Here is a 25280-nt window from a genome sequence, read left to right as displayed (position 1 = left end):
ATAGCCCGATGTTAACTCCTTATTTTTTTAAAATATTTTTAAAGTTTTCAAAAGTAATCTCTACACTCAATGGAGAGTTTGAACTCACAACCCTGAGATCAAAAGTCACACGCTCTACTGATTAGAGCCAGACGGGTGCCCCAATGTTACCTCCTTACAAAAGTTTTATTTTCCTTTTTTTTTTTTAGAGAGATTTTATTTATTTATTAGAGAGAGAAAGGAAGAGAGCACAAGCTCGGGGAGCAGCAGGCAGAAGGAGAAACAGACTCCCCACTGAGCAGGGAGCCTGACCTGGGGCTTGATCCCAGGACCCTGGGATCATAACCTCAGCTGAAGGCAGACACCACTGACTGAGCCAGCCAGGCACCCTAATGTTAACTCCCTACAAAATTTTTTTCTGACACCACTCTAAGTTAGGTGAGTGTCCAGACTAGAGCTGTGGTTCTCTATCACGGGACCCTGATGCTTTCCCTTATTGTACATTCTGTGCACTCTTTAGACTGCTTGTTTATTTTTTGTTCTGTCTCCCCACAACTAGAACATGAGCTCTGTGGGTCCAGCGACCTTGTCTGTCCTGTGCACCACTGTGTCCCCAGCACGCAGCACCTTTTCTGGCACGTACAGGTATTGCAAGTTTTTATCACATGGAAAAACGAAGCTGCGGAGTCAACACTTGAACTCAGTCTTTGACCCCAAACTTGAGCCCTTTCTCCTACCTTCTGCTCTCAGGCCAGAGTTGGGACTGGTGGGAAGAGACTTGGCTGAGGGTAGAGCCGGCTTCTGCAGTGACTCCGGGAGAGCCATCGTGCAAGTCCTTTCCTCTCTCCCAGACTCAGTACATCCATTTGTTTCTAGTTGTGATTCTCTGAGCCACAGGGACCTTGCTGGGGAGACCAGAAACAGATCCCTCTCTGTCCAGCAGGGGGAGGAGTTGGCTTTCCTATTTTTTTTTTCTCTGTGCTGGACAGCGCTGGCGCCTCCCGGGGACCTCTGGTTCGGGATGTTCCCCGGTGCCTCCTCATTAAAACGCTATCACCTGCCACCAAGAAAACCACCAGTAAGGTGATTCTTTTTTTCTCATATATTTAAATTTTTAAATTTTCGTTTATTTGATTTTTACTTTTTAAAAAACTTTTAATTTCAGCATAGATACAGAGTCATAGGAAAGTTAAATATACTCCATGCCTATTATTTCTGCCATTATTAACATCTTACACTTATTGGTACACTTGTCACAATTAATGAGCCAATACTGATACATTATTATTAACTAGAGTCCATAATTTATTAGGATTCCTCCCTCTCTCTCTCTTTTTAACCTCTGTCTTTTTCTGTCCCGGGATCCCATCCAGAATAACACTGCGTATCTCACTGTAATTTTTTTAGGATCCTCCGACTGTTTACAGCTTCTCAGATTTTTCTTTCCTTTTTGATGACCACCAGGGAGGTTTTTAGATGGGACTCTAGTGTGTGTCTTGAGCTTATGTTCACTTAAAATTTGAAGCTGAGAGTTACAACCTTTTGCCTTCTGGGGAACTCAGGAACAAGTTTTTGGGGTAGAAATTGGTGACTTTCTACTGAAAGCCTTGGACTGCTCTTCAGAAATGGTCCTCTCAGTCAAATATTTCTCGTGTGCCTGCTATGAACTCAGCCCTGTCTGTGCATGGTGCCTCAGGGGAGGGAAGCTAAGACCAGGTCCTGGGGCTTACAGTTCAGTTCTTCTGCCCGAGTGGGAGGACAGATGCACAGGAAGGCAGAGGGCAAGACTTCGCCTTTCCTGTTTCTCCCAAGGATAAATCCAAGGTGCAAAAGGGATGACAGGTCCCTGGAATGTCTTCCTTCCTGTGGGACCCTCTCAAGGGCATGATCCTGGGGCTGGAGGATCTGGAATGAGAGGAAATTTAGGGGATTCTCAGTGTCATGACCTCAGCTCCTGGAGTCCAGCCCAGTATTTCACTGGAGGACGACTGGAGTGTCCTTCCTCTCCTTGAGAAAGAAACTTCTCTGAGACTCGATGGTCACCAGTGCTTTCTAACTCACTTTAATAAGCTAAGTCTGTTCTGTACTCCTCAGCTTATAAAGACCCAGTCGAGTTCTAGCAACATCTTTGAGAAGTTCACACCTTTTCCTTCAGTCCCGTTTTACCTGTGAAGAAACCAAGGCTCAGGTCTCACTCAGCAAAAAATTGTTGGAAGTGGGATTTGAATCCAGGTCTGTCTCTTTTTTCATTCTCCCGCCTGCCACCACACCCTGTGGCCATTGGGCACTCAAGTTTGGAGGAAAATAGCATTTTTGAAAAGATTTTCTCTTGACCCAGTTAGTTATATTTTATATTTTATATTTTATATTTTATATTCCACACCCAAGCTGGGGGTCTTCTCTAGCTTGTAGACCTGGAGGGGAAGAGGATCCTGCCCCAGCCCAAGTCTGACCTTCTCAGGTGCTCTGGAATGGGACAATATGAGATGGTGATTCAGCAGCTTTGGGAACAGAGAGGACCCCCCAGAACTCAGATGCATTGATGTGGGTATGTTGCCCACCTGTGTGGGGCAAATCACTTGTTACCTGAGATCCGCAGTTTCTCCATTGGTGAAATGGTGCTAACATGCCTGTCTAGAGGCTTTATTGTAGTGAACAAGGGATGTGAAAGTGTTTATCCACGGAAAGTCCTATCAGAGATAACGCAGGTGGTTATCATTTCCAGCGAGAAGATGCAGAGCCCCAAAGGGAAGTTGCTTCCCTGCAGGACCAGGCTGAAGACAGACTCCTGTTCTGGAACTTCAAACCCATGTGCCAGAAAATGTCAAGTTGAATGCCCTGCCCATCCCCAAGCCCTTCTGCTCCCTCCCACACTGTGAGCACTGTGAGCCTGGAGCAGGAAGGAGGCTCCAATACCCTCTAATATTTTATGCCAAAGCATCTTGAAGGCAAGAGGCTGCATCTGTTTGGGCTCCAAACTCTCCAGCTTCTAGCACAGAGTGGGCCACACCCTGCACGCTCGTGTTGAGTGAAGGAATGAATGAGTGCGTGAGTGAAGGAGGAAACCCCAGGGCTCTCAGTAGGTCCAGACTTTGCCTCCTGAGCTGCAGACTCCCACCTGGGCCTCCCAACCTTCTCCGAGCCCCACCCTTCCTTTTTCAGAGCAGTGCATGACACCATGGTACCAAAAAGGCAAACTGGACTTTATTATAAAGTTGGCTACAAAGTCACCGCAGCACCACGCAGTGGCCACCTGGGCAGACCCAGGCAGCCTGGCAGCCGGGTGAGTCCCGCACCGGGTACACGCACTCGTGCAAGCACACGTGTGACAGCGGCAGGTCTGCCTTCCTCCATCGGAAAGGAACGTAGCGTCTCTTCGCGCCCCCCACCCCAGGCGCGGGGCGCAAAAGTCACAAGAAGGGCCGCCAGGGCGGCAGAGTCCATCGGAATTGAAATCCCGTTACTGGTGTGTAGAGAATTCTACGTGGGTGTCAAGAGCCCCTGAGGGCACAGGCTGGCCCAGGTGGGCACTGCCTTTCCCCCACCAAGGCCCAGGGGTGGCTTGGCCCCCCAGGAGTGGAGAACTGGCCCAGGCCCATGGGGTAGTGCGGGGGGTGGGGAAGTGAGACTCCCCCATTCTCCGCTTGAAATCCCATTCAAGGAAACTCACTACGAGTGAATACAGATTGAAATGGAAATTGGGATTGCTTGAAGTCTCTAAGTTTTAAAAAGAAGCTCCCCTCCCTTGCCCTCCCACCTCCCCCCCCCCAACATCCTGCAGGGCCTGGGGAATCAGATATATCCCCCTCTGGCCCCCAGAATCCCCCCAACAGTCCCGGGGGGGTGGAGAGCGGCTCCACGTCTTGATGACAATATGCCATACTTGACGACGTTAAGTCACAGACTTATTCAAAACGTTGGTTCCCCTCCACTTCCATCTGGAGAGAGAGAGAGAGAGAGAGAGATGACAGTCAGTAAGATCATTGGGGAAGACAGGTTGAGGATGCGGCACACTGTCGGCACATAGCACAGGCCTCAGTTATGTTGGTCCAATGACTGAGTGACCACCAGAGGCTCAGCAGGAGAAGGGACCAGTCTGGGTGAGGGAGTGAAACTACAACTATTGTTTAGGAAAGGAGGGAGCCATGGGCAAGGAGCTTCCAATGGGCCAGGGGCTGAGTTTCACTTTCCTCCTTTCCCAAACTCTTGCAAACTCTTGCTCTGTATTCACTTTAGGGGGCAGGAATACTGAGATAGAACTCTAATCCCTCTTCCCTCAGTTGGTTGTATGACCTTAAGCAAGTTTCTTTAACTCTGGGACTTTCGTTTTCTTCACCTGTGAAATAGGTGGTGATGGCTGATCTAGGTCCCTCACAGAATGAAGAACAAGCCATTAACCAAGGATTCTCTTGCACTTTATGCCTCATCCCTGACCCCTGCCCTCTAGGCCTACTTGTCCAGAACGTCTATGCTAAGTTTTTTTCTAGTTCTTCTCTTCTTCTCTTCTACTACCCTGGGCAGTAAAGGTTGTTATGCCTTTAATAAAATTAAGGTACAGAAAGGGGAATTTTTACTCGTCTAATTCTACCAGCATCTCATTGATGGGGCAGGGACTTAGGGTCCCAAACACTTTGGCCGGACTCACCTTCGTGGAAGCTGTCTTGAACTTGGCTCTGGAGTTGATGCAACTCATCAGTAAACCCATCGTAGGGGAACGCTGAGACACCTGTCTCAAAGGCGGTTTCGTATGTGGCCAGGTCCTCCAGGAAGCTGTGGTCTTCTGGGGACAGGTTGTTGCAAGGCGGTGAGGCCCCTCCTGGGACCGCTGCCTCAGGATCCCCTGAACTCCATTCCCCATTGGGGTCTGGGGTAGAGAGATCCATGAAGATGTCTTCCACGGGCGTCTCTTCCAGGAATATGTTATCAGGGTCAGCCAGGAAATCCAGCTCCTGGCATTTCCAGGGTTTCAGGTCCAGGCTGAGCACAGGGGGACCAGCCCCCGGAAGGGACAGGTTGGAGTCCAGGGGTTCCAGACCTCCAAGTGGCTCCAGGCCACCCGTGCCAGCCTCAGCTGAGAAGGGCCTGTCCATGCCCTGAGCCAACTGGCTGATCTGCTGGATGAGGCGGTCTATCTCATTCTGCTCCTTCTCAGAGTAGTGGAAGAAACTCTGCTTGACTGGAGAGGCCTCAGGTGTAAGCAGGCCTTCGGGCACCAGAGGGACGTCCACAGAGAGGGGTCCCCGCAGCTGGGCTAAGGCCAGGAGCGTGCAGTCCCCATTACCAGGGCTGCTAGGACTTGGGGGCAACTTCTCATAGAGAAAACTGCATCCCTCCTGGGTGAAGTAAGTCTTGGTGGGATTGGGGCTCAGTTGCTCTGGGAAAGTTTGGCTGGGGCTGTTGAGGTGTGCTTGGAATGCTGTGCTGGGAGGAGTCAGCTGCTCATGGGCGGGGCTGCCCAGAGACTCTGGGAAGGTAGCAGTGCTGGGAAGGAGCTGGTCTGGGAAGGCAGAGGTGCAGGGAGTCAATTGATCTTCATAGCTTCTGGCTGAGGTTTCGGTCAGCTGGCCCTGAAGTGGGCTGGTCAGTGGATCCGGGAAGGTTGCACTGCTGGGCGTCAGTTGATCAGAAAATGTTGCGGTGCTTGGAGTCAGCTGTTCTTGGAGAGAGCTGGAAGGAGTGGACAGGTGGGTCTGGAAGGGCTCGTGGAGGCTGAAGAGGAAGGCACAGCCTCCTGGCTGGTGAGGAGTGTAGGGTGGGGTGCACACAAGATCCTTGCTCAGGTCTGCTTGAAGAGAAGGCTGAGAGCCAGACGGGAATGCCAGGTAACTAAAACCCAGCTCTTTTTGGGATTGGGGAAGCTCTTCTGATGTTGAAGCAGCACCCAGTTCTGGAGCACTAGGGAAATTGGTGCTTCTGGGAACCCCCAGGGCTGGGGTGAAGAGTGGGTTGGGGCTGGAACATTGCTCTTGGGAGAGGATGTTCTCAGGGAATGAGGGCAGCATTGTTGGGGTGCCCAGGACATAGGCTGCCTGGGTATTTTCAGAATTCAGCTGCTGGCGGAGGCTCCAGGCTTCCGTGTCACTGGAGAGGAGAGAAGAGGCAGATGGTAAGGGCTTGGTGGTCTTTCCCAGAGAAGTTCCCCGATTTGTATCTCCTCTATGTCCATCTCAGCTGTCCTCCAAGCCCCTGCAGTGCAGCTCACCTGATTGGGTAGTTATTAGCAGTAATGGGGCCCTCTGGACCTTCTGAGTATAACAGGCAATAAATCCATGCCCAGCCTCCAGGCTTGGCCTGCAGTCTCACGACCATCTCTGCCTGAATATCTCCACTCTCAGCCACTTAAGGGAAAGAAGATATGAAGAATTAGGACGTCCATCAGGCAACAACACCTGAACTCCCCCTTTTCTGGCCTCTCCACTGAATTGGGATATCAATGACATCTCTATTTCTGACTACCCTGACCTGCACCACTCAGCTCCCCACCTTGACCTCACCACTTGGAGTCCCCCAGTTCTGATTCTATTCTCACTTTGACTCCTTACCCTAAAGTTCATCCTATAGTATCCAAAATTGTTGGCCTCTGGCATCTCCCCAGCTAAGTCTTGAACACAGCCCTTCTTGGTTGGGTCTCCCATCACCTTTCCCAGCTCCCTGTCTTGTCCCCAGCCTCTCTGGACACTCACACAGGCGGTAGTGTTGAGCAGAAGCGTGGGCCAGGTCCTCAGGGTGCAGAAGTCCATACCATGATTTACAGAGCAGTTCACTGCGCTCAAAGCCCAGGTAGATTAGGACACTGGGAAGGTGGAAAGGGTGAGGTCAGCTTTCTGTTTTCCCTGCTTTATACCCAGGCATCTCACTCCCTCCCAGGCCCTCTGCCCCCTTATACCCCATCCTCCCTGCCCCTGACTCCAGAATCTAGGGTCCCCTCATCTCTGGCTTGCCTTCCTTCTGGAGTCTGAATGTTCTTGGCTTACCTCTCAGAGATGTCCAGTAGGGCCAGGTCCTTAGCATGACGGCTCTGGAACATGGCCAGGAAGAGTGAAGCAGGGCCAGGGCCAGGACCAGGACGAGGTCTTGGTTCCAGTGGGGCACAGAAAGCTGTAAAAACGGGGTTTCCTGCCCAGTAGGCTCCAGGCGGATGAGCATGGAATCGGCCTCGAATAAGCACCAGTTTGTTGCCTGCACTCTGGCGCCTGAGAGACTTGGAGGTGTTGAAGCGACAGCGGAAGAGGCGATCTAGGTACATGAAGAGAAAAACTGATAAGAAGGTGGATCGTTGCAAGACATAGCAGGTGGGGAGGAGCAGGGAAGCAGGAAGGAAGTTTAATTGAGGGAGGGAGAAGGGATTCTTACCAGTGTCCAGGGCAGAGGGCAGAGTGAGCTGCTGGCGCACAGTTAGGTGGTCAGCTGGGTCAATGATGTCATAGATACTGTCACCCTGGGCAACCAGGTCCACCTGAAAAAAGGTGAAGAAGAGATGAGATGATATTTCATGAAGGAAGCAAGGGCCAATCCTTGATACATAGCGTCTGTCAAGGTATAACCCCCCTCTCCTCAGTAATTCTCAGATTCTCAAAAGTGGAAAACTCATTGTGTCCCATATGCACCCCAGCCCAAATTGAGAGGACTCTAACCACTCACCATGGAGTGGCCCAGATGTTCGCTCACACTCTCAGACAGATAAAGTAGCTTTCCCTCTGCTGTGAACACGAGTAGAAATCCAGGTAGTGCCGCCACTATGTCTTCAAGCTCTTGAGATGAGAGAAGTCCTGTGGGGCCCGCCAGAGGAGTGCCTGCAGGGTAAGAAGACATGGTGGGTCAGGAGTAAAACTAGGAGGCAAAGCGTAAGTGAGGAAAGCATGGACTGAGTTTCAGAAAATCCGGAGGAATTTTTCATGAACCTGCCTCTGCACGAACCTGTTGACCCGCTGCCTGCAGCTCTTTCCAGGGAACCTGTTGCTGGATCTCCCTAGCCAGAGAGCCCTTTGACTCCTAAGTCGGGGCTGGATCTTTCTTAGCCCCGAATTTCAGACCCACGGACAGCGCTCAAAAACCGACTGGGTGCTCAGCACCGCGGGCAGCGCCTTGCTGCACGGTCGCGCTATCAGCACCGCGGACAGCGCTGCAAAGGCGGCAGAACAGCCCACTTTCCTCGTAGACAACCGTGGAAGCACTTGCCCGGGTTTTGGTATCCATCCCTGCAACTTCCCGGGCTCCTGGAGCGCCTCTGCGCTTGTGGGAACTAGGGCCATTCTTTCCTGGCTCTCCTTCTTCCGTAAGTCTGGCACCGGGGACCTTATCCAGGCTCTTACCCACATCTAGAACTAAGGCGAGGTCTGAACAGAGCTCATAAGGAAAAGTAGGAAGTCCTGAGTTCCCCAAGTCTCCCTTCTCTCCCCAGCTCTCCGCCACACTGCCCTGGACATGCAGCAGTCTCCGTGGGTTCCCTTAGCTCCATTGCTCCCAGTTTCCAGCAGCCCCGGTTTGCTCACCTCCAGCGAAGAAGACGCCCTTGCGGGTGTAGATGCAAGCAAGGCTCATAATGTGCAGGTAGGACAGCCGGACCTTGTCCGCTTCGGCCAGAGGCAGCAGCTCCTTGAGGTTCCGGATCTCAGCGTTGATCTGGTCGCGGCGCGCCTTGGAGGCGCCCTTGGTGGAGCGGTACATGACTAGCGGCTGCAGAGCTCCAGCTCCGGTGCTCCGAACACCTGCGCTCCGGTCCAGACGCACCGGTGGCTTCTTCCTTCTTGCTTCCCCGTCTCTCGCTCAGGCTCTCTCTCTCCTTCTCTCTCCTCTCCTGGGCTCCGCTCGGCTGCGCTGCCCCCGTCGCCTGCTTCGTTCCGCCTTATATAGCTCCTGCTAGGCGTGGGGGGCTCGCTTTAGAGAAAGGGGGGGGCGGGAAAGCAGGAGGCTGGGCTAAGCAAGCTGCAGCGGGAGCCGCTGCCTGGGGAGGGGGGAGCGCTCCTCCTCCCTCCCTGGCTCCCAACGTCATCCCATGACGTAGAATGAGAGCGGGAGGGGGGACGGGAGGAGGGGGAGAACGGAGGCTGCGGAGGGGGCCGCGGCTGGCAGCAGCTGAGCTGAGAAGCAGGCGCTGCGCTAGGAAACCCTGAAAGGGGGTGCAGGGCGCCAGGGGTCCAAATGTATTCAGCTGAGGGAAGGGACAAGGGCAAGGGTTAGGGCAGTCTGAAGCCCCTGGCAGGAGAGTCTGTAGAGGGGAGGGAGGGACTATTTCCGACATCAATTTTTCTAAGGTGATAAGGAAATGGGGGAGGCGCGGGGTCGTCTACAAATTCTTCCCTGCTATTCGCCAAAGGTCACGTTCACACGTGGAGAAGTAGGACCCTCCTTGGCCTCTGTGGGATGGGTCGCAGCTGAGGTTTCTCTCTAGGGATTACTCAATCTGGGATTCCCTTAGTCACTTTCAAAGAACAAATCTCCTCCCCCAACCCTTTCGAAACACAGGTCTTGGCATTTAGCGGGGGGCATTACATGGAAGTCTAAGTCTCTAGGGTGGGGTGAAAAGGGGGTCCTGAGGGAGAGGGACTGGCTGAATTTGGCCTTGGTTCTAGTTTCCCACAACCAAGAATAGCAACGCCAACACCAACGCTGTAGTCTGCAGTGATTCTCGGTTTCCCTGTCAACTCATTAACTGCAGTCACTAACAAGGGAAACTGAGGCAGGGTCCCAGGGCACCGTGAGAATCTCGGTCTGCACCTAGGTATCCCTTCCCCCACCCCGTTGCCAGCCCCCAGAGCGAGCGGTTCCCCCCGCCCGACTGCAAGCCTCGGTCTCCCGGCGGGCCGGGGGCGGGGGCGGGGCCGGGGGAATCCCAGCTCCATATTAGGACAGGAATCCTCCGGCGGCTGCCGCGGCGGCGGCGGCGGCGGGCGGGGCCTGGCTGCCTCCGCACCGCTCCGGAGGGCTCCCCCCGTCTCTGGCGGGGAAGATTGGGAAGCAGCAAAGAAACGAGGGGGCTGTGCTGCACCATCCGAGATCCCTGCACCTGCCAGGGACCCCGTAGTTCCGTCGGGCTGTCCTCCGTACCCCTCTCCAACCCCCTCCCCATCTTCCGCACTAGGACTCCTTGTTCTGTCTCTTAACCTTCAACTCTCCACATCCTCCTCCTTCGGCCCCGACTAGTTTATGAATCTCATTGCCTGCCTGGTGTTCTGTTTCAGCTTTGAACCCCCCCCCCCAAGAAAAATTTCCCCTTCTACTCTCTCCAGATTCCCCGCCTCTCTTCATCAGTTTTGTCTCCACATCCTGTCACCTTTGCCCTCTATCTTCTTCTTTCTTTTTTTCTCTTTTCAGCACAGTTAGTTGCTGTCCACGGGGGCTGAGAGGAGCCTTTCTTTCCCCTAGACTTCCATAAAAGGAGAAGGCTGTGGTCTAGGGGACATTTTATGTGAAATCTTATGGTAGACTAAGGATCTGTGTGAAAGTATGAAGAGGCTGAAAATAAGACCACTTAAAAATTGGGGGAGAGGGTCTGGCCTGATGGTAGAAAGTCACATAGGAAGGGTGGAGATAAACTTTGGGGTCAAAGCAAAATTTGGGGTCAAGAAACTCCTCATCCCTTTGAGGAAATGTGGTGGCAAGAGAGGCAGAGTGGGGGCAGAAGACAGCTGAGGAGAAGTGTGTCTCAGAAGAAGGCATCCGGGCACCCAGTCGTGACCTTTTGTGCCATTTTGGCAGAGGTTGGGGCCATCTCCATCATCCATCCTGTGTTCAGTGGCGCGACTGGGAGGAAGGGAAGAGGTGTGTGTGCCTGTCTGTCTGCCACTATCTCTAACCCTATTTATCTGGATTACAGAGAAATCATTCCCTCAGGAAGTACACCTCTGTTCCACTTTCATCTGTATCTGACCTCTGGTGCACCCACCCACCCCTCCCTCAAGCTTCTGTTTGGACAAGCCCTTTGGTCCAATGATCTTTGGACCATTCTTGTATGGAAATCGGGGGCAGTGTTCCTGATTTCTTCACCTAGTGATGCTTTAGCCTTGGCTGGGAGACAATCTTAGCATCCCCTTCTAGGATAAGAACTGTTGGTCTTGTCCATCCAGTCTCCAAGGAGCTGAACAGAGAATGGGGCACTGACCGCTGTCCATGGTTCTGAAAAAAATCACCCGGAAAAATAATTTGGCCATGATTAAAGAAGAGCTTGAGTTCACACAAGCCTCAGAATGAGGTCCCAGTTAGTTAATCTCCTTAGAGGATGAATGGGGGGGGTGGTTAGGGTCCCAAGGTTTCTGAGCTGGAAGAGTAAAATTAGCATGAGAGAAGAACTAGCTCAAGGGAAGAATCCTTGCATTTTTCCAGAATGGGCTGGGGGGAAGTCCCTCTGGAAGGAAAGAAGGGTCTAGAAAAGGATAAGGGAGGGGGACGAGAAGGGCTCATCCTATTTCACCCATTCTAATTCAAGTTGAGAAGCTCTGTGTGCCCCAATGTCTCCTCTCCCTAGGCCAGCTCCCACTCCCCTTGCCTCCCACCTCCGTGAAGCTATTTTTAACTGAGCAGAACCAAAAATAGCTTGGCAGCAGCTTCAGGCCGTGGGAGAGGAGCTATTTATATCACCAGTGACGGTTCCAAAATAGCAAGCAGGAGGAGGGGGGCGGCTGGCACGCTAGAGAGCTCCTGGCCGCTGCTAAAAATACTGGCAGTGTGAGTCATCCTGGCCAGGCTGAGTCACCCCACTCTCCCCCTCCTTGAATCGGCAGGCAGCAGCAGCAGCAGAACAGAACAGGCTAAGAATTGGAAGCTTGAGATGGGGGAGGAATCAGAGCCCATTGGCTATGGGAAAATGGGCAAGAAGTGAATTGAAAGAGGGGCTTTGGCTGGGGTGTCTGGGTGGCTCAGTCAGTTGAGCATCTAACTCTTCATCTCAGTTCAGGCCTTGATCTCAGGGTCCTGAGTTTGAGGCCTGCATTGTACTCCATGCTGGGTGTGGAGACTACTTTAAAAAATAGGGGCTTAGGGGTGAATGTGCAGAAGGAATGGGGAGAACAGGAGCCACCCCGCTAAACCCCATGGTTTGAGCCTGCAGTATTCTCAGCTATGCACTGCTGTTTAGTAATTCTTGGGCAGTTGAAGAGAGGGAGCCAGACTGAGAGTGTGCATGTGTCCATCTGTCCATTTGACTGTGACTGTATTTGTACGTCTGTGTCTGTCTGCATGTGTCTTTGTAGCTGTGTGTCTGTATCCCTGTATACCTATGCACTTGCCTATGCCTGCATCTGTATCTGTCTTTGTAAAAAATGTCCTCCACTTCCTGCGCTGTATGTAGTTCTATGTTTGTGTATGTGTTCATATGTTTGCAGTTTTCTGTGTGCCTCCCTGTCTCTGTGTTTGCATCTATATGTGAGCCTGCTCTGTGCCTTTCTTTCTCAGCATTCAATGGAGAATGTGAATTTGCATGCATCCCCAACTTCAATGCACCTTCTGTTGCCCTCTCTGATATCACTCATTGGGCTTTTGCACAACTTATCCCTTACATTTCTTCACCTGGCACCTTCCTTTCTTTCCAACACTTGACCCCCAACCATTGGTGAAAGTCTGTATTGCATGTGATCTCTAGTAAAAAAGATGGAGGAAGGGAGCCCCATATGACCTCTCCCTTTTTTCTTGAATTATCCTGAATCTTCCCCGGCCTGCAGGAGTAAGTGGTTTTCCATCGCTCCATATTTGGGGAGCTGAGGGAAGAGAAGGGCTTTCTTTAGTTCTAAAAAAAAATTCCTGGTGTGGGCACAGGCATGCGCAGCGCGCACACACACACATACACACACAACTGAGAGAGAATGAGAGAGAGAAAAAAATATCAAGGTCCCTTCTTTACTGAGACAAGCTCTTTGCATCTGTTGCCATGGCAACCCGCCCACTCCTTCCCCGAAAAATCACCAAGAAGAGGTGATGGCATTGAGGACGGATTGGCTGATTTCTTTCTTTATTATTTTTTTCTGAAAAAGGTCTTTTTATAGCAAGAACAGGCTGTGAGATCCCCTGGCCCTGTCTTGCATAGCTTTATTGGGGACCTAGAAAGACATCAACCCTCAACCATTCTCAAAGAGAAGTGTATCTTTTCTAGAGATTTTGGGGATGGTGGCCCCCTGAGAAGGAGATGGAGGATGACTAGTAATGGGGGGTCTGCTTCTTTAGAACGGCATGGAGACTCCTGGTTAGGGCTGCTTTTCTGGATACTTGGGGCAAGTATCTTTCCTGGCAGAGGGTTGTTGAAGTGTATCCTGTCTTACCCTGAACAAATGTGTTTGTGATGAGAAAGAGAAAGAAAAAGGAAAGGAAGGAGGGACTGTGGGGTAGAGAATCACTTAATGGGTCTTCAGAGCAGAAGACAAGATGCTTAAGGATGCAGGATCTCCTGGTGGTCAAACCAGACAGGTGGAGAAGATGGCTCAAGAATGGTCCATTAATGCAGTAGATGGACCTGCCATCACCACCAGATTAGAGCTGTGGCTACTTGACATGTACCTCAGGGAAGCTGGGGCCATAGGTAAATGCTCTAGGGAGCACTGAAGCTCACCTTTCCTAACTTTGAGTCTCAAAGGCCTCCTGTAAGGCCTGGCCACCAGCCACTGCAGCCACATCACTTTCTCAAGTGAACTGTAGCTTCCTGCCAAATGACTGGATGGTGGAAAAGAAGGGATTCCTTGTTTCCTCCTGTGCCTGGCTTGCTGCAGAAATGGGGTCACTTGAGGCTGGAAGTTGGGAAGCCAGACTGATAATCCAACTCTAGAGAGAAACACCTCTTCCTTCCAGTGGACTGCTGCCACCCTTAGCAGACAAGGACATGGCCTTGGGAAGGGAGTTAGCTCTACTTGAAGTGATGGAGCAGAGAGATGAAAGATTTGAGATTTGCTCTGACTTGTTAGGCCAATTTTCATGGCAAATCTGACTGCTATTGTTATAGTCATTTGATAGATGGTGAAACTAAGGATCAGGCACAGACAGTGACTTACCCAAAGTCACACAACAAGTCATTGGTGATTCTGAGCCTTAAGCCTAGTTCCTGCTCCCAGCTCTTTCTCTTGCACTGTAGCGAACAGTAGGAGTCTGCAGACTCTGGCTAGCATGCTGAATCTTGCCCACTGAGTGTTTGTGTAAATAAAGTCACTGGCCCACAGCCACATGCATTTATTTATTTATTGTCTATGGCTGTTTTCACCCTACAGGGGCAGGGTTGAGCAGTCACAACAGAGAAAATGTGCCTTGGAAAGCCTAAAGTATTTACAAACTGACCCTTTGCAGAGAAAGTTTTCCATCTTTTAGAGGAGAATGAGTTCACACTAGGACTATCTCCAACTCTCTCCTTCTCAGCCAGAAGCTCTCTGGGCCCAGGGCATACCAAGCTATCATTTTATCTGCCTTTACTCTTCCAAATGCCAGAAAGCAGTAATGTTCCTACACTCCTCAAGAGAAGAGAGATTGGGAGGCTCCATGGGCTAGGCTTCTTACTGGCTTCTAGCCCCCATGGAGCATCTCCATGCAGGAGTGATGGTCCACTTCCTGTTGCCATGGCAACAAGGGTTGGATTTGGCAATAAAGGGTCAGGATACTCCACTCCATCCTTACTCCAACCTCAGTCTCAGGACTACATTTTGGGAAGAAGGACATCCCATAGTTGGTGATGAAGGTATTTTCAGGAGGACAGAAAGCCCTGGTGGTAAGAAAATCATGATATTATGGGATCTTGGGCCTCCTTGAGTCTTCAATCTGACCAAGGGGAAGAAAGGTTTAGTTAAACCTCAGAGAGGTTTCTCTTCTCAGAGAGATTTAGTTAACTTTCCCAGTGTCACACAGCTAGAATGAAATGATTCTAAAATTAGAAACCAGGTTTCTTGATTTCCACTTCTTTCCATTTTTAAAAAGATTTTATTTATTTATCTGAGAGAGAGAGAGAGAGAGTGCACAAGCAGGGGGAGGGAGAAGAAGCTCCTTGCTCAATGTAGGACCCTGGGATCATGACCCGAGCCAAAGGCAGATGCTTAACTGCCTGAACCACCCAAGCATCCCTACTTCCTTGCATTCTTACGAGACTGTTCTTGGGTTTTAAACCACACCAAAGTTTTCTAACAGATTCTGAAGCATCTTCCCAGGCTCAGGTCTAGAGTTTGCCCATCTGTGGAGTGGAAGCATAATCCTTATGTAGACCTGGTCTGAGCAGCGGCTGTCTTTTGTTCAGCTGCATCTTCGAAGCCTGTTTTCTTTCTCCCAAGGCCTTTTCATTATGTGATCACTCCCCCAATCTACTTGCACAGGGAGATATTCAGAACATTTTATCTATTTATGGTTATGAAATCAACAAAGCTCATGTGAAGAGGGTACATGCTGGCACCCACACATTGAGACGGTCAGAGCCGGGTGAGTGGGCTGAGCCGAGAAGGTGAGGGGCAGGGAACCATGCAGTGGGTGGGAGAGTGTAGCCAGGTGGGAAGAGATGAAACTGCTCTGGGCGAGGACCTGAGGCAGGGCAGAGAAAAGGGGCCACAAGTCATACAATGAAGAGCATGTCAGAACAGCCGTATTCCAAGGAGGGGAGGAAAATCTATCACCGAAAAGGTCCTTTAAGTGCACAGCAGGGGCCCAATGAGGAGCTGGGGGTCTGGAGGAGGAGACAGACTCTCCACCATTCATTTATTAGTTCAGCCCAGTTTCAGAGTCTTCTGCACCACGGTCTCCCGCCACCGCCCCCTCCCACCCCCCGCCAAATGGTGAATTCCTCCTTGCTCGGCTCTTCCTCTTGTTGGGTCCGGGGCCCTTCCCCAATGCTACCCCAGCCTCTCCTATTTCTGCATCAGTGCATTTCTCATCCTGTACCATCATTGCTTGTTTACTTGTCTGTCTCCCCACCAGCACCTCCGTCTCCTCCCCACAGTCACAGCATCTGGCATAAGACCCGGCCCAGAGCAGGGCCCATGTATGTATTTCATTCATGCGCACACACCTGAGCGCTGGGTTTGTGCCAGGCTCTGTGCTAGGCCCTGGCACAGAGTGTGGAAACACGGGCCTGGTCTTAAGTTCATGGAGCGTCCAGGCTGGTGAGAAAGTGGGAACTCCATGAAGCCATTGAAATGACTGCCGTGAAGAAGACAGGCAGCATGTGTGGGGAGAAGCTAGAGGAGGACTGACTGAGCCCATGGAGTTTGGGGTGGCCCCCCTGTGGAGGTGTGATTGAGCTGAGTTGCTGGATGAGGTCAAACTGTGCCTTCTTGTGTGGAGCAGGGTACACAGAGGAATGAAATCATAAAGGAGAGCCCAGATGGGGACAGGTAGCCACAGAAGGAGCCATCAGAGCCAGAGGCTGTGTTAACAGGTGTGGGGAGTGAAGATGAAGAGGGGGAAGCCTCTGCTGAGGGCAGCAGGGCCCCCACCTTGACCAGGAGGCTTGGCTCCTGTGCTAAGGGCAGGACTGCAAGGGGGCTGTGGGCAGGTAAGTGGGAGGGAGCCTGAGGTTCAGAGAGGCAAGAGAGGATGGGGGTCCAGTTGGGGACTCTGGAGCCAATGCCCATGTGGAGTCCTGGCTCCTTCACATTGGGCAGTTGACAACATTTCATGACTCTGTTTACCCATCTGTTAAACAGGGATGTGAGGAGAAGAACAGCTCCTGCATCCAAGGATTCCCCCCAAATTTTAATGAGTTAAATCATTAAAGCAATTGGAATGATGCCTGCCCCGCGAAAGGAACATAATAAATGCTGAATGAAGGAATGCCGGCCATCGTTATTTCCCCTTCATGAAAAATGGAATTTTGAGCAAGTCTTGAAGACATGGCATGTGCTGCTTGAGGACATAGTACAGGCTCTGTCACTGTAAGTGTGGAACCAGCGCCTGGACACCCACTGGCTTTTTGTAGCCTTGGCCCAGCCTGGTCTGAGAGCAGCAGATGGGCTGGGCCAGGCTACGAGCTGCGGCAGTTCCAAAGAAAAAGACAAAGATGACAGCTGGGGTCCTGGAAAAGCTGAGAGATGCACACAAAATCTGTGTGGGCTCTGGCCTGGGTCCCGACATGACCCTTCCCCAGGTGCCACTGGATCCCACAGTCCTCAGCACGTCCAGGATGGAGGCCCCGTGAGCTCTTTCAGGGCTCAGCGACTGAGCTCCCCTTGGATTTTTCTAGAAGCCAACCTAACCAACTTATTCCCCAACTTAAAACACTTCTGGTTCCTATCACTCCCAGTTACCCCAAATTCCTCCGGGCCCCCTCCCTCTTCTGTGGTGTTTAGGCCACCACAGGCCCTGGCTCCAAGGATCTGCTTATCACCTGAACACACCTTGCCACACAAGAGTTCACTGATGCAGCACTTACCTGCACCTTATATACCTAATGCGTGCCTTATGTCACTCAAACGTCATGGCAACCTGCCACATATGGGTTCTTTTTATTCCCACTGGCCCTATACAAAGAGGAAGTCTCCAAGGCCTGGCCCACAGGAGCTCAGGAGTGACTGATGGGGCTCAAGGCTGGGGTGACCACAGGAAAGCAGCAGGCCTGGGACTAGCCAGTGACAGAGGGGAAGCCGGAGGAGCAACCAAGAAGAGACTCCCGAGAGCAGGGGGAATGATGGTCCCCATCCCTGGAAATGCTGGAGCTGCAGGGAGCTGGTTGAACCATGGCAGGAAAGGGGTAGCTGCAGTTATGGCGGAGCAGATCCTGGAAGCAGGAGAAGATGAAGCCTGGGCATATGGGGAGGGAACACCAGGAAGCTTTCGGAGAAAAGACCATCCGGCTGAAGGGAAAGCTCGTGAATCACCTAGCATACCCAGGGGGTGAGCTGGAAGAGCCTTCTGTCAAGGATTGTCAAGGTTCTGCAGAATCGGAGGTGGGCTCAGCCTAGATCTCAGTGGATTGTGTTTGATGCAGGGGAGAGTCCTGGAGAGGAGACCAAGATTCTGGTTGTAGCCCTGCTGCCAGCCAGCTTGGGTGTTATGCAAGCTCCTTCCCCTCTCTGGGCTCAGTTTCCCTGTTTGCAAACTGGCAGTGGCAGTGGGTTGGACCACTTGGCCTGGAAGGAACCTCCCATATCTGGCATTGTGAGCATCTCTGGGCCCAGGGCTCAGCTGGCTAGTGCGTCTCAGGTTTGGAGGTTGAATGCTGCTCCCCGAGACCCGGCTTCAGGTGGGAAGAGCCCATGTACCTAGTGCTAGGGTCTAGGTGGGCCTGAAGTCTCCCAGAGGACTAAGCCCTCAGCCCTGGACAAGTAGGGCCACCTTGGGCCTTGGAGGCCTGGCCTGTGTGGACATGGGTGGTAGCAGGTACTGGCACTGACCCTCTGGTTTTCCTCCTCCAAACCCATCCCGTCAGAGGCTATTTACAGGTCTGTGCCAAGTGCACCAAGGGGACTTACCACTGGAGGGATCCAAAGGGCTTCAAAGTGTGTAAAACAGATTCCCAGGTCATCCCAGTGTGGTCTGCATAGACCATGGCTGAAGCAACTACGATCTCCTCACGGCACTCCTTAGCGTCAAGCTGACGGGAGGAAAACACGCCAGCAGTGTCCCACAGACCGCCAGAGAGGGTTGCCACAGCCTGGAAAAACACCACATTTCATAGAATCCCAGGCTCACAGTTGCAGTGGGAACCCCTTAGTCATCCCCCTTGGGTGACTGAGGCTCTAGTACAGAGAATGGTCCAGGTGGCGCAGCCGTCATTTAGTAAAGGTGGACCCTCAACCAGGTGCCTGGCTTTGTGCACCTCTCAAAGTCTAGCTGCTGGGATCAGGATGCAGATTTCCCTGCCCAGGCCAAGAGGCGGTGTTCTGGAAACTAGTCTCCACAATGCGTTGATTTGCTGTGGGACCTTGGCAAATAGTGTCTCTCGGAGGGATGCCTCAGTTTCCCCTTCTGTGCATCAAAGGCTTGGCTCTGGCAATGGATACCCCTTGGAAGAGCCATTCAGGATTCCGGGGCTCACTGCTCCAGAGCAGGAACCTCTCTCCTTTGCCAGACGTGGTGTTCACATCCAGGCTGGGTCGGATGCACCCCTGGGTCCCCAGTCCTGGTCCAGAGTCAGGGCCCAGGGATGTCTGGAATGTATACAGTACCCTGGGCATGTAGAGCACTTCACAGCTGTCTTCAGGGAGTTCTGGTCAAACACCCTTGTGGGTGCTACAGGGAGAGTGCGGGCATCAGGACTGGGCACGGGAGTCCGAAGAGCTGGGTCCACATGGCTCTGGGGAACCTGGCCAGAGCCCGCAGGCCATACATCCATCCAGAAACTAACAAGTGCTTGTCAGCAGTCTGGAAGAGTTTTGGCCCCAGAAAGTTCCAGAGAGCTGGTGAGCTGTAGGAAGCCTTCGATGGAAGCAGACGTTTGCAAGTAGCAACCTGGTTGGTTGGCCATAGCGTCCTTGGGATCCTGAAGCTTATCTAGAGTGATCAACAATCCAGAAAGCCCACCTAGATCTGGACTGTCCTGGGGAAGAAGCAGCAGCGGAGGCCAAGCTGGAGGGGGAGCCGTCTGGCTCTGCAGCCGGGTTCGGGGCAAGGGCCAGAGGCAGGCGCATTGTGTCAGCTATTCTCAAGGTGAAGAAACACGAGACTGACCTCCGGCTAGGAAGTCCGCTTCTCTGGGCTCTGGCTCACCGCTCTCCAGGAACACACCATGTGACCCTGGTCAAGTCACTACCCTTCTCTGGGCCTCAGTTTCCCTTTCAGTTTAATGAGTGGGCTGGAGAAACTGGTCAAGGGCCTTCCAGTTAGATCCTAATCGGCCCCAGGCTGAGCCCGAGGAGAAAAAGGCTAAGGCAGGAAGCTGGAGGGGACGTGGATCTCCAGAGACCCGGGGTAGCCCCGCGGTTAGTGACGTTCTCACCTGGTGTTTTCACTCTGTGGCCTTGTCCAGAGAGGATCCCCAAACGCGCTAGGCCTGGCATCTCGTTTCCTTCCAAGTCTCCTATCGAAGAAGAGTCTGCCCTGTTGGAGGGAGGAAGAGGGGGACGAGGGGCCAGGGCAGGACCCCCTTTCTCCATGGTTGGAATTCCCCTAAAGTGAGTGAAGGGCGCTAGAATGGGGGTGGGGTGTATGGCGCGGGGGGCTTCCCGGGCCCAGGCTCCGCGCGGGGCTCGCGGCTCGGGGGCGGGGGCAGCTCCCGGGCTCTAGCGGAGCCGCCACTCCGCCGGTTGCCTTTAAAAGGCGCCAGCGCGCGCGCATCAGCAGAAGGGCTGCGGCTCTCTTCCAAAATAGGCAAGAATTGGGAGGCCGCGGGAGACAAGCCGCTAGCAGCTCAGACGTCACCCGGGGCCTCCCTCCCTCCCCCCCACCACCCCCGCCTGCATCACGTCTCCGTGGCAACGGCGTACCGCGGCCGCAGATGAATGAGCTAGAGCGAGGAGAGGAGGAGCACGCAGAGACGAACGCTCGCGCCGTCAGCGCCCAGGCTGCCCCGGGGAAGGGGATGCAGATCTGGCGCTGCGGGGAAGGGGGCGCCCTCATAAGCAAAAAGACTCCAAAACCCATTCTTTCCCAAATGATCCTTTATGGCCCTAAAATCCGGAAGCTACATGGTCCAGGGACCCCTGATCCTTTGGTTTAGGGTTTCTCAAGTCTCAGGGTTCCCCTTTGCCCCCATCTCCCCTCCCATTCCGACAGCTCTCCCTGCGCCTCAAACTCTGCAGAAGAATCAGACATCGTGTGGCTTGGCGCCACCGCGTGGCCAGTGGTGGCGCGGCGTCAGGCCGGCTTGTGGCCGGGGTCCCGCCGTCTATGTCGCCCTCTGGCGTTTACTAGTGGGAAGAGCATAAAAGATCTCAACAGTCTTCCCATAAGGACCCTAATTAACAGGGCATCACGGAGACATTAGTAGGTAAGGTTGAGTGAGTGCTCTGGGTGTGTCTAAGCTGCCAAGGGCGGGGCTTCATTTCATTCCCACAGCAGCTCTGCAATTCAGACGATGATGATGATGATGATTACTATTGTGATTTTACAGCTGAGAATAACAGGCTGAGAGGTCGAGACTTGCTTAAGATCCCACAACTGTAAGGGGCAGAACAGCCACCTGAACTCGTGACTGTGAAAAGCAGTTGTGACTCCCTCACTTCCAAATGCATGGTCTTTGTCGATACACCCCATAGTCTCTTGAGATAAGCAAGACAACATTTACTAAAATTATTCCCATTTTACCGGTAAACAGACTGAGACTCTGAGAAGTAAAATGTTTTGCCCCAAGTTTCAGCAACTAGGGATAGAGTCCAGATCTCTAGGCCCCTGATCTAGGGATTTTTAGGAGTTGGATAATGGGGAATGCAGCACACCTCTGTGAGACCTTACTCCTTACAAGGGAGGCTAAGGAGATAGCTTATCCTGGGCTACTCCCCCTTTAACAAATGCCCAAGGACAAGAAAGGAGCAGGGACACTCTTCCACCTCTCAGAATTTTGAAGCTTCATAGGTGTTAGATGCTTGTTTATTTCCACACACATAAAAATCTATCCTGTGGGGACGCCTGGGTGGCTCAGTCGGCTAAGCCACTGCCTTTGGCTCAGGTCATGATCCCAGAGTGCTGGGATCAAGTCCCACATCGGGCTCCTTGCTCAGCGGGGAGCCTGCTTCTCTCTCTGTCTCTGCCTGCTTGTGCTCTCTCTCTCTGTCTGTCTCTCTGACAAATAGATAAATTTTAAAAATCTTTTTTTTAATTGTTTTAAAAAACCTATCCTGTGCATCAAATTTTAGTGTTGTTTTCTAAGATAGTCTTCCCACTTATGCCGGGCCATTTGCACTTATCTAACATTGGCCTGAGAGAACGCTCGCTGGTTTCAACTTGCTGCTCTTAAATTGACCTGACCTGTTTTCCAGTGAATAACTGTTCTCAGGTCTATTGCCTTCTTGAGATGCTGACTCTCCTGCCCGGCTCTGGGAGCTGTTGTTAGTTTCTCCTTACTGGCTTGCATTTTGGAGCTCATCGGTATACCTCGTTATCTAGATTTGTTGCAAAACTTTGACCACGTGATTTGATTTTATTATATAGTTGCTCTGTTTTAAATGGAGATTCGGAATCTGTGCCTCCACTGTGGCTGCCTCGCTGCTATTCTTAGCTAGCCCACTTGGGGATGTCAAGGTTTTGAGTGTAAACCGCTAAAGGGAACCCAAGTCACAGTTTCTAAAGCTCTAGTTTAAAGTCACTGCGACCAGTGTGGCTTAGATCTTTCAGGAATTTGCGGTGAACTGTCAGGAATGGGCATGTTGTCCCCATATGCGTGACAGTAACTCCACTTACCAAGATCCTGGACTTCCAAGGTCCATTAACGGCTTTCTTGTCCCCACTCAAAGGGCACCAACTCAGTCAACATCTTTCCTTCACTCTGGATGGTTCTGTTGTTTTCCCATGAGGTTAACAGGATTTTCTGTCATTGTGGCAATCCTGAAAGGGCTGCTGGAAAAATCCATCTAGATGTGATCTTTACTTAGATTTTCCCAGATGTGTTCCCAAATTTCCACATAGCTTCTCCGAAATGCTTTCCTACTGTTTCCTCCAGTAGGAAATGCTGGAGGGTATTGGGGTGTTCCTTGGCCCCAAAGTTTTTCTCCTAAGGTACATTTATAGTTGCCTACATAGATCCACTCTGCCTCTTGACATGAATTTTCTCTGGAACAGCCAGTAACTCCAGGAAATCTACAGGATTGGGACAATTTGGGACCAGCTGGCAAATTCCCTACACACTCACAGTTCCAGCACTAGATTATAACCATCCATGTGTAATTTCTTACCCATCCCTTATCTGCCCCCAAGTGGCTCCCAGGGGTGTGCTCCAAGCCCAGGGTTTTAGCGTCATAGTGGTGGCGGTGGGGATGGGTGCTGGGATGTGTCCTCTCATTTGGTTTTCCATAACTGTTCAGTTCTGGCTTCTATCAGGCAGAGAGCCAAGAACCATGATCACTTTCAATTGGAGCCATATCTAGTAAATTCTCATAAACCAAGCACACTTGGGAACTTTTTCACCAAAAAAAAAAAAAAAAATCTCTGGTACTGGATATTTTCCATTTGCACCTGCAGACCCACTTGCTGTCTTCTTGAGCTTGCTTCGAGTGTAGGGAGGGGGATATCTGTGATGGAACCAGTGGGTTCCTTTGCCCATTTGTTGCCAGGTGATGTGACCAACAAGAATCATTGGCAAGAAAATAGAAGGATGGATAAGAGTGAGGCAGAGGTATTTAGACTTCCTAGCTTCATCACTGCTGGGTGACCATGGACTGGTGGCATTTCTTCATCAAAGACTGAAGCCCTGGGGTGTCTGGGAGGTTCCGTGGATTGGCTCCATGGAAGGGTCTGCCTTCAGCTCAAGTCATAATCTCAGGGTCCTCGGATCGAGTCCTGAGTCAGGATCCGTGCTCAGTGGGGAGCCTGCTTCTCCCTCTCCCTCTGCCCCTCCCCCCACTCATGCTTGTGCACCCACTCTCCCTTTCTCTCTCTCTCAAAAAAAAAAAAAAAAAAAAAAAAAGACTGAAACCCCGTCAGGCACTCTGTCTCTGCAGCCTCCCTCTCTAGGTTCAGGCTGACGTGTGACCCTGTTACCACTAGTCTGACTCTTGTTTCTCTATAGCTAGAGACCTCTGTTTCTCCAGGTTGAGTGTGCCATCTGCTTGTACCTCAAGAGCCTGAGAGATAGCCCCCCCCCCCGACGCATCTTCCCCAGTGACTCATTAGCTTGAATTAAATTGCCTATTTCTGAACCAAAACATAAAAGGAAGGAACAGCAATGTAAAATGATTATAAGAAGGTAATAGAAGGGGCACCTGGGTGGCTCAGTCATTAAGCAGCTACCTTTGGCTCAGGTCATGATCCCAGGGTCCCGGGATAGGTCCTGGCTTCGGGCTCCCTGCTCAGCAGGAAGCCTGCTTCTCCCTCTCCCACTCCCCCTGCTTGTGTTCCCTCTCTCACTGTATCTCTCTCTGTCAACTAAATAAGTAAAGTCTTTTTTTTAAAAAAAGAAATTAATAGAAGATTCATACATGAATTTTTTTTTAAAGATTTTATTTGTTTATTTGACAGAGATCACAGTAGACAGAGAGGCAGGCAGAGAGAGAGAGGGAAACAGGCTCCCTGCTGAGCAGAAAGCCCGATGCGGGACTCGATCCCAGGACCCTGAGATCATGACCTGAGCCGAAGGCAGTGGCTTAACCCACTGAGCCACCCAAGTGCCCCTCATACATGAAATTTAACATAAGATAACTGGCATTCCCAGTGATGAGATTAGAAAAAAATGCAATAGGAAAAATATTAAAAGATATAGTGTCACACTTTCTGAAATAAGGATTGGCCTTTGTTTACATACAAAAGCTCATAGGTTGAAAAGCATGCACGTCCTGGAGGAGGGGACGAATCGCATGAAAAGATAGAACAAAACCTCAACCTGAAGGTACTAGATTTCAGGGATATAGACAGCTTCCCATTGGCATTTACAAGGGAAAAAAATCTTGTCATATATAGACAAGTAGGAAAACATCCTTCATTCACTCAACAGATATTTATGCTAGATCCTGCTGGAGACATGTGGGATACTGTCATGTACAAACTAATGGTCTCTCCCTTTGCGGCCTTTGCCATCTAGTGAGGACAGAGACCAAGCAACAGATATAATGAATAAGAACATTCCAAGATGTTATGTTTATGGAAAAAGAAAATGTAGAGCAAGGTTGTGGGATTGGGAAATCCGGGGGTTGGAGTTTTAAATAGAGTAGCAGGGAGGACTTGTTGACAAGTTAGGAGCTCTCATGGGAAGCCGTATTATACTGTGGCAACAAACAGGCTCAGTTCTTCCCTGTTTACAACAAAGGGAGGGGTTACTTGGAAGTGTTACTTGGCTCCTTGGGAACTTGATATTGAGTTCAACATGGAGATCTGAATTGGATATAAATCTTTGGGGAGAGGGGAATATAAGTGGTATTTAGAGTCGCAAATCTGGAGTAGGTATGACAGAAATGAGAGGATCAAAGCCCGAAACCCGAAGATATCAGGGAGGAGAGGGAGACTGAGAAAGAGGGACCACTGAGGCAGGAGGAAGAGGAAGGAAGTGTCTAGAAGGCAAGTGCAGGAAGGACTTCCATGAGGACAGAGCAGGCTGTCAGGTCAATTTCGACGTGAGAATAGCTGAAGTCAATAGATGGAGAATTTAGGACTTGGATGTCGTGGATGACTCTTGCCATGGCTGACACCAAGCTGAAAGTCAGGTTGGGGTGGGCTTAGGAGGGGACTGGTGGGGAGAAATTGGGGATAAGGAGTATCAGCGGGGCTTTTTTTCTTGCAAAAAAAGGAGCCAAAGTAGGCGTGGTAGTTGGCAAGGGAAGTGAGACCAA

General features: G+C 51.4%; 1 protein-coding gene and 1 long non-coding RNA gene across 4 annotated transcripts; both read right to left on the bottom strand.

Annotated features, from left to right (window-relative positions):
- Nucleotides 1-3161: 3161 nt before the first annotated feature.
- On the bottom strand, nt 3162-11872 carry NPAS4 (neuronal PAS domain protein 4). 2 transcript variants are annotated; one of them, XM_004759425.3, is made up of 8 exons: nt 8472-11872; nt 7621-7772; nt 7333-7435; nt 6954-7215; nt 6663-6772; nt 6182-6317; nt 4625-6060; nt 3162-3917 (listed from the first exon to the last, which is right to left on the bottom strand). In XM_004759425.3, the coding sequence occupies exons 1-8, from the start codon at nt 8644-8646 to the stop codon at nt 3889-3891; spliced, it is 2403 nt and encodes an 800-aa protein (XP_004759482.1). In that variant the 5' UTR covers nt 8647-11872; the 3' UTR covers nt 3162-3888. The 2 variants fall into 2 exon arrangements, with proteins under 2 accessions (XP_004759482.1, XP_044921292.1); XM_045065357.1 differs by lacking the exons at nt 6663-6772; nt 7333-7435; nt 7621-7772; nt 8472-11872 and having other exon boundaries at nt 6954-7125.
- A 3026-nt stretch (nt 11873-14898) lies between these two features.
- LOC123387613 lies at nt 14899-20097 on the bottom strand. 2 transcript variants are annotated; one of them, XR_006602044.1, is made up of 4 exons: nt 19805-20097; nt 18339-18520; nt 17754-17863; nt 14899-15453 (listed from the first exon to the last, which is right to left on the bottom strand). It is a non-coding gene; the product is annotated as an uncharacterized LOC123387613 (long non-coding RNA). The 2 variants fall into 2 exon arrangements; XR_006602043.1 differs by lacking the exon at nt 14899-15453 and having other exon boundaries at nt 16603-17863; nt 19805-20096.
- Between the last annotated feature and the right edge of the window lie 5183 nt (nt 20098-25280).

Source organism: Mustela putorius, unplaced genomic scaffold, assembly GCF_011764305.1.
Source record: "Mustela putorius furo isolate JIRA1106 unplaced genomic scaffold, ASM1176430v1.1 tig00000127_pilon_pilon_pilon, whole genome shotgun sequence".
Lineage (NCBI taxonomy): Eukaryota > Metazoa > Chordata > Mammalia > Carnivora > Mustelidae > Mustela > Mustela putorius.
The sequence above is the reverse complement of the archived record's forward strand: the minus strand, read 5'-3'. Positions and strand labels throughout refer to the sequence as shown.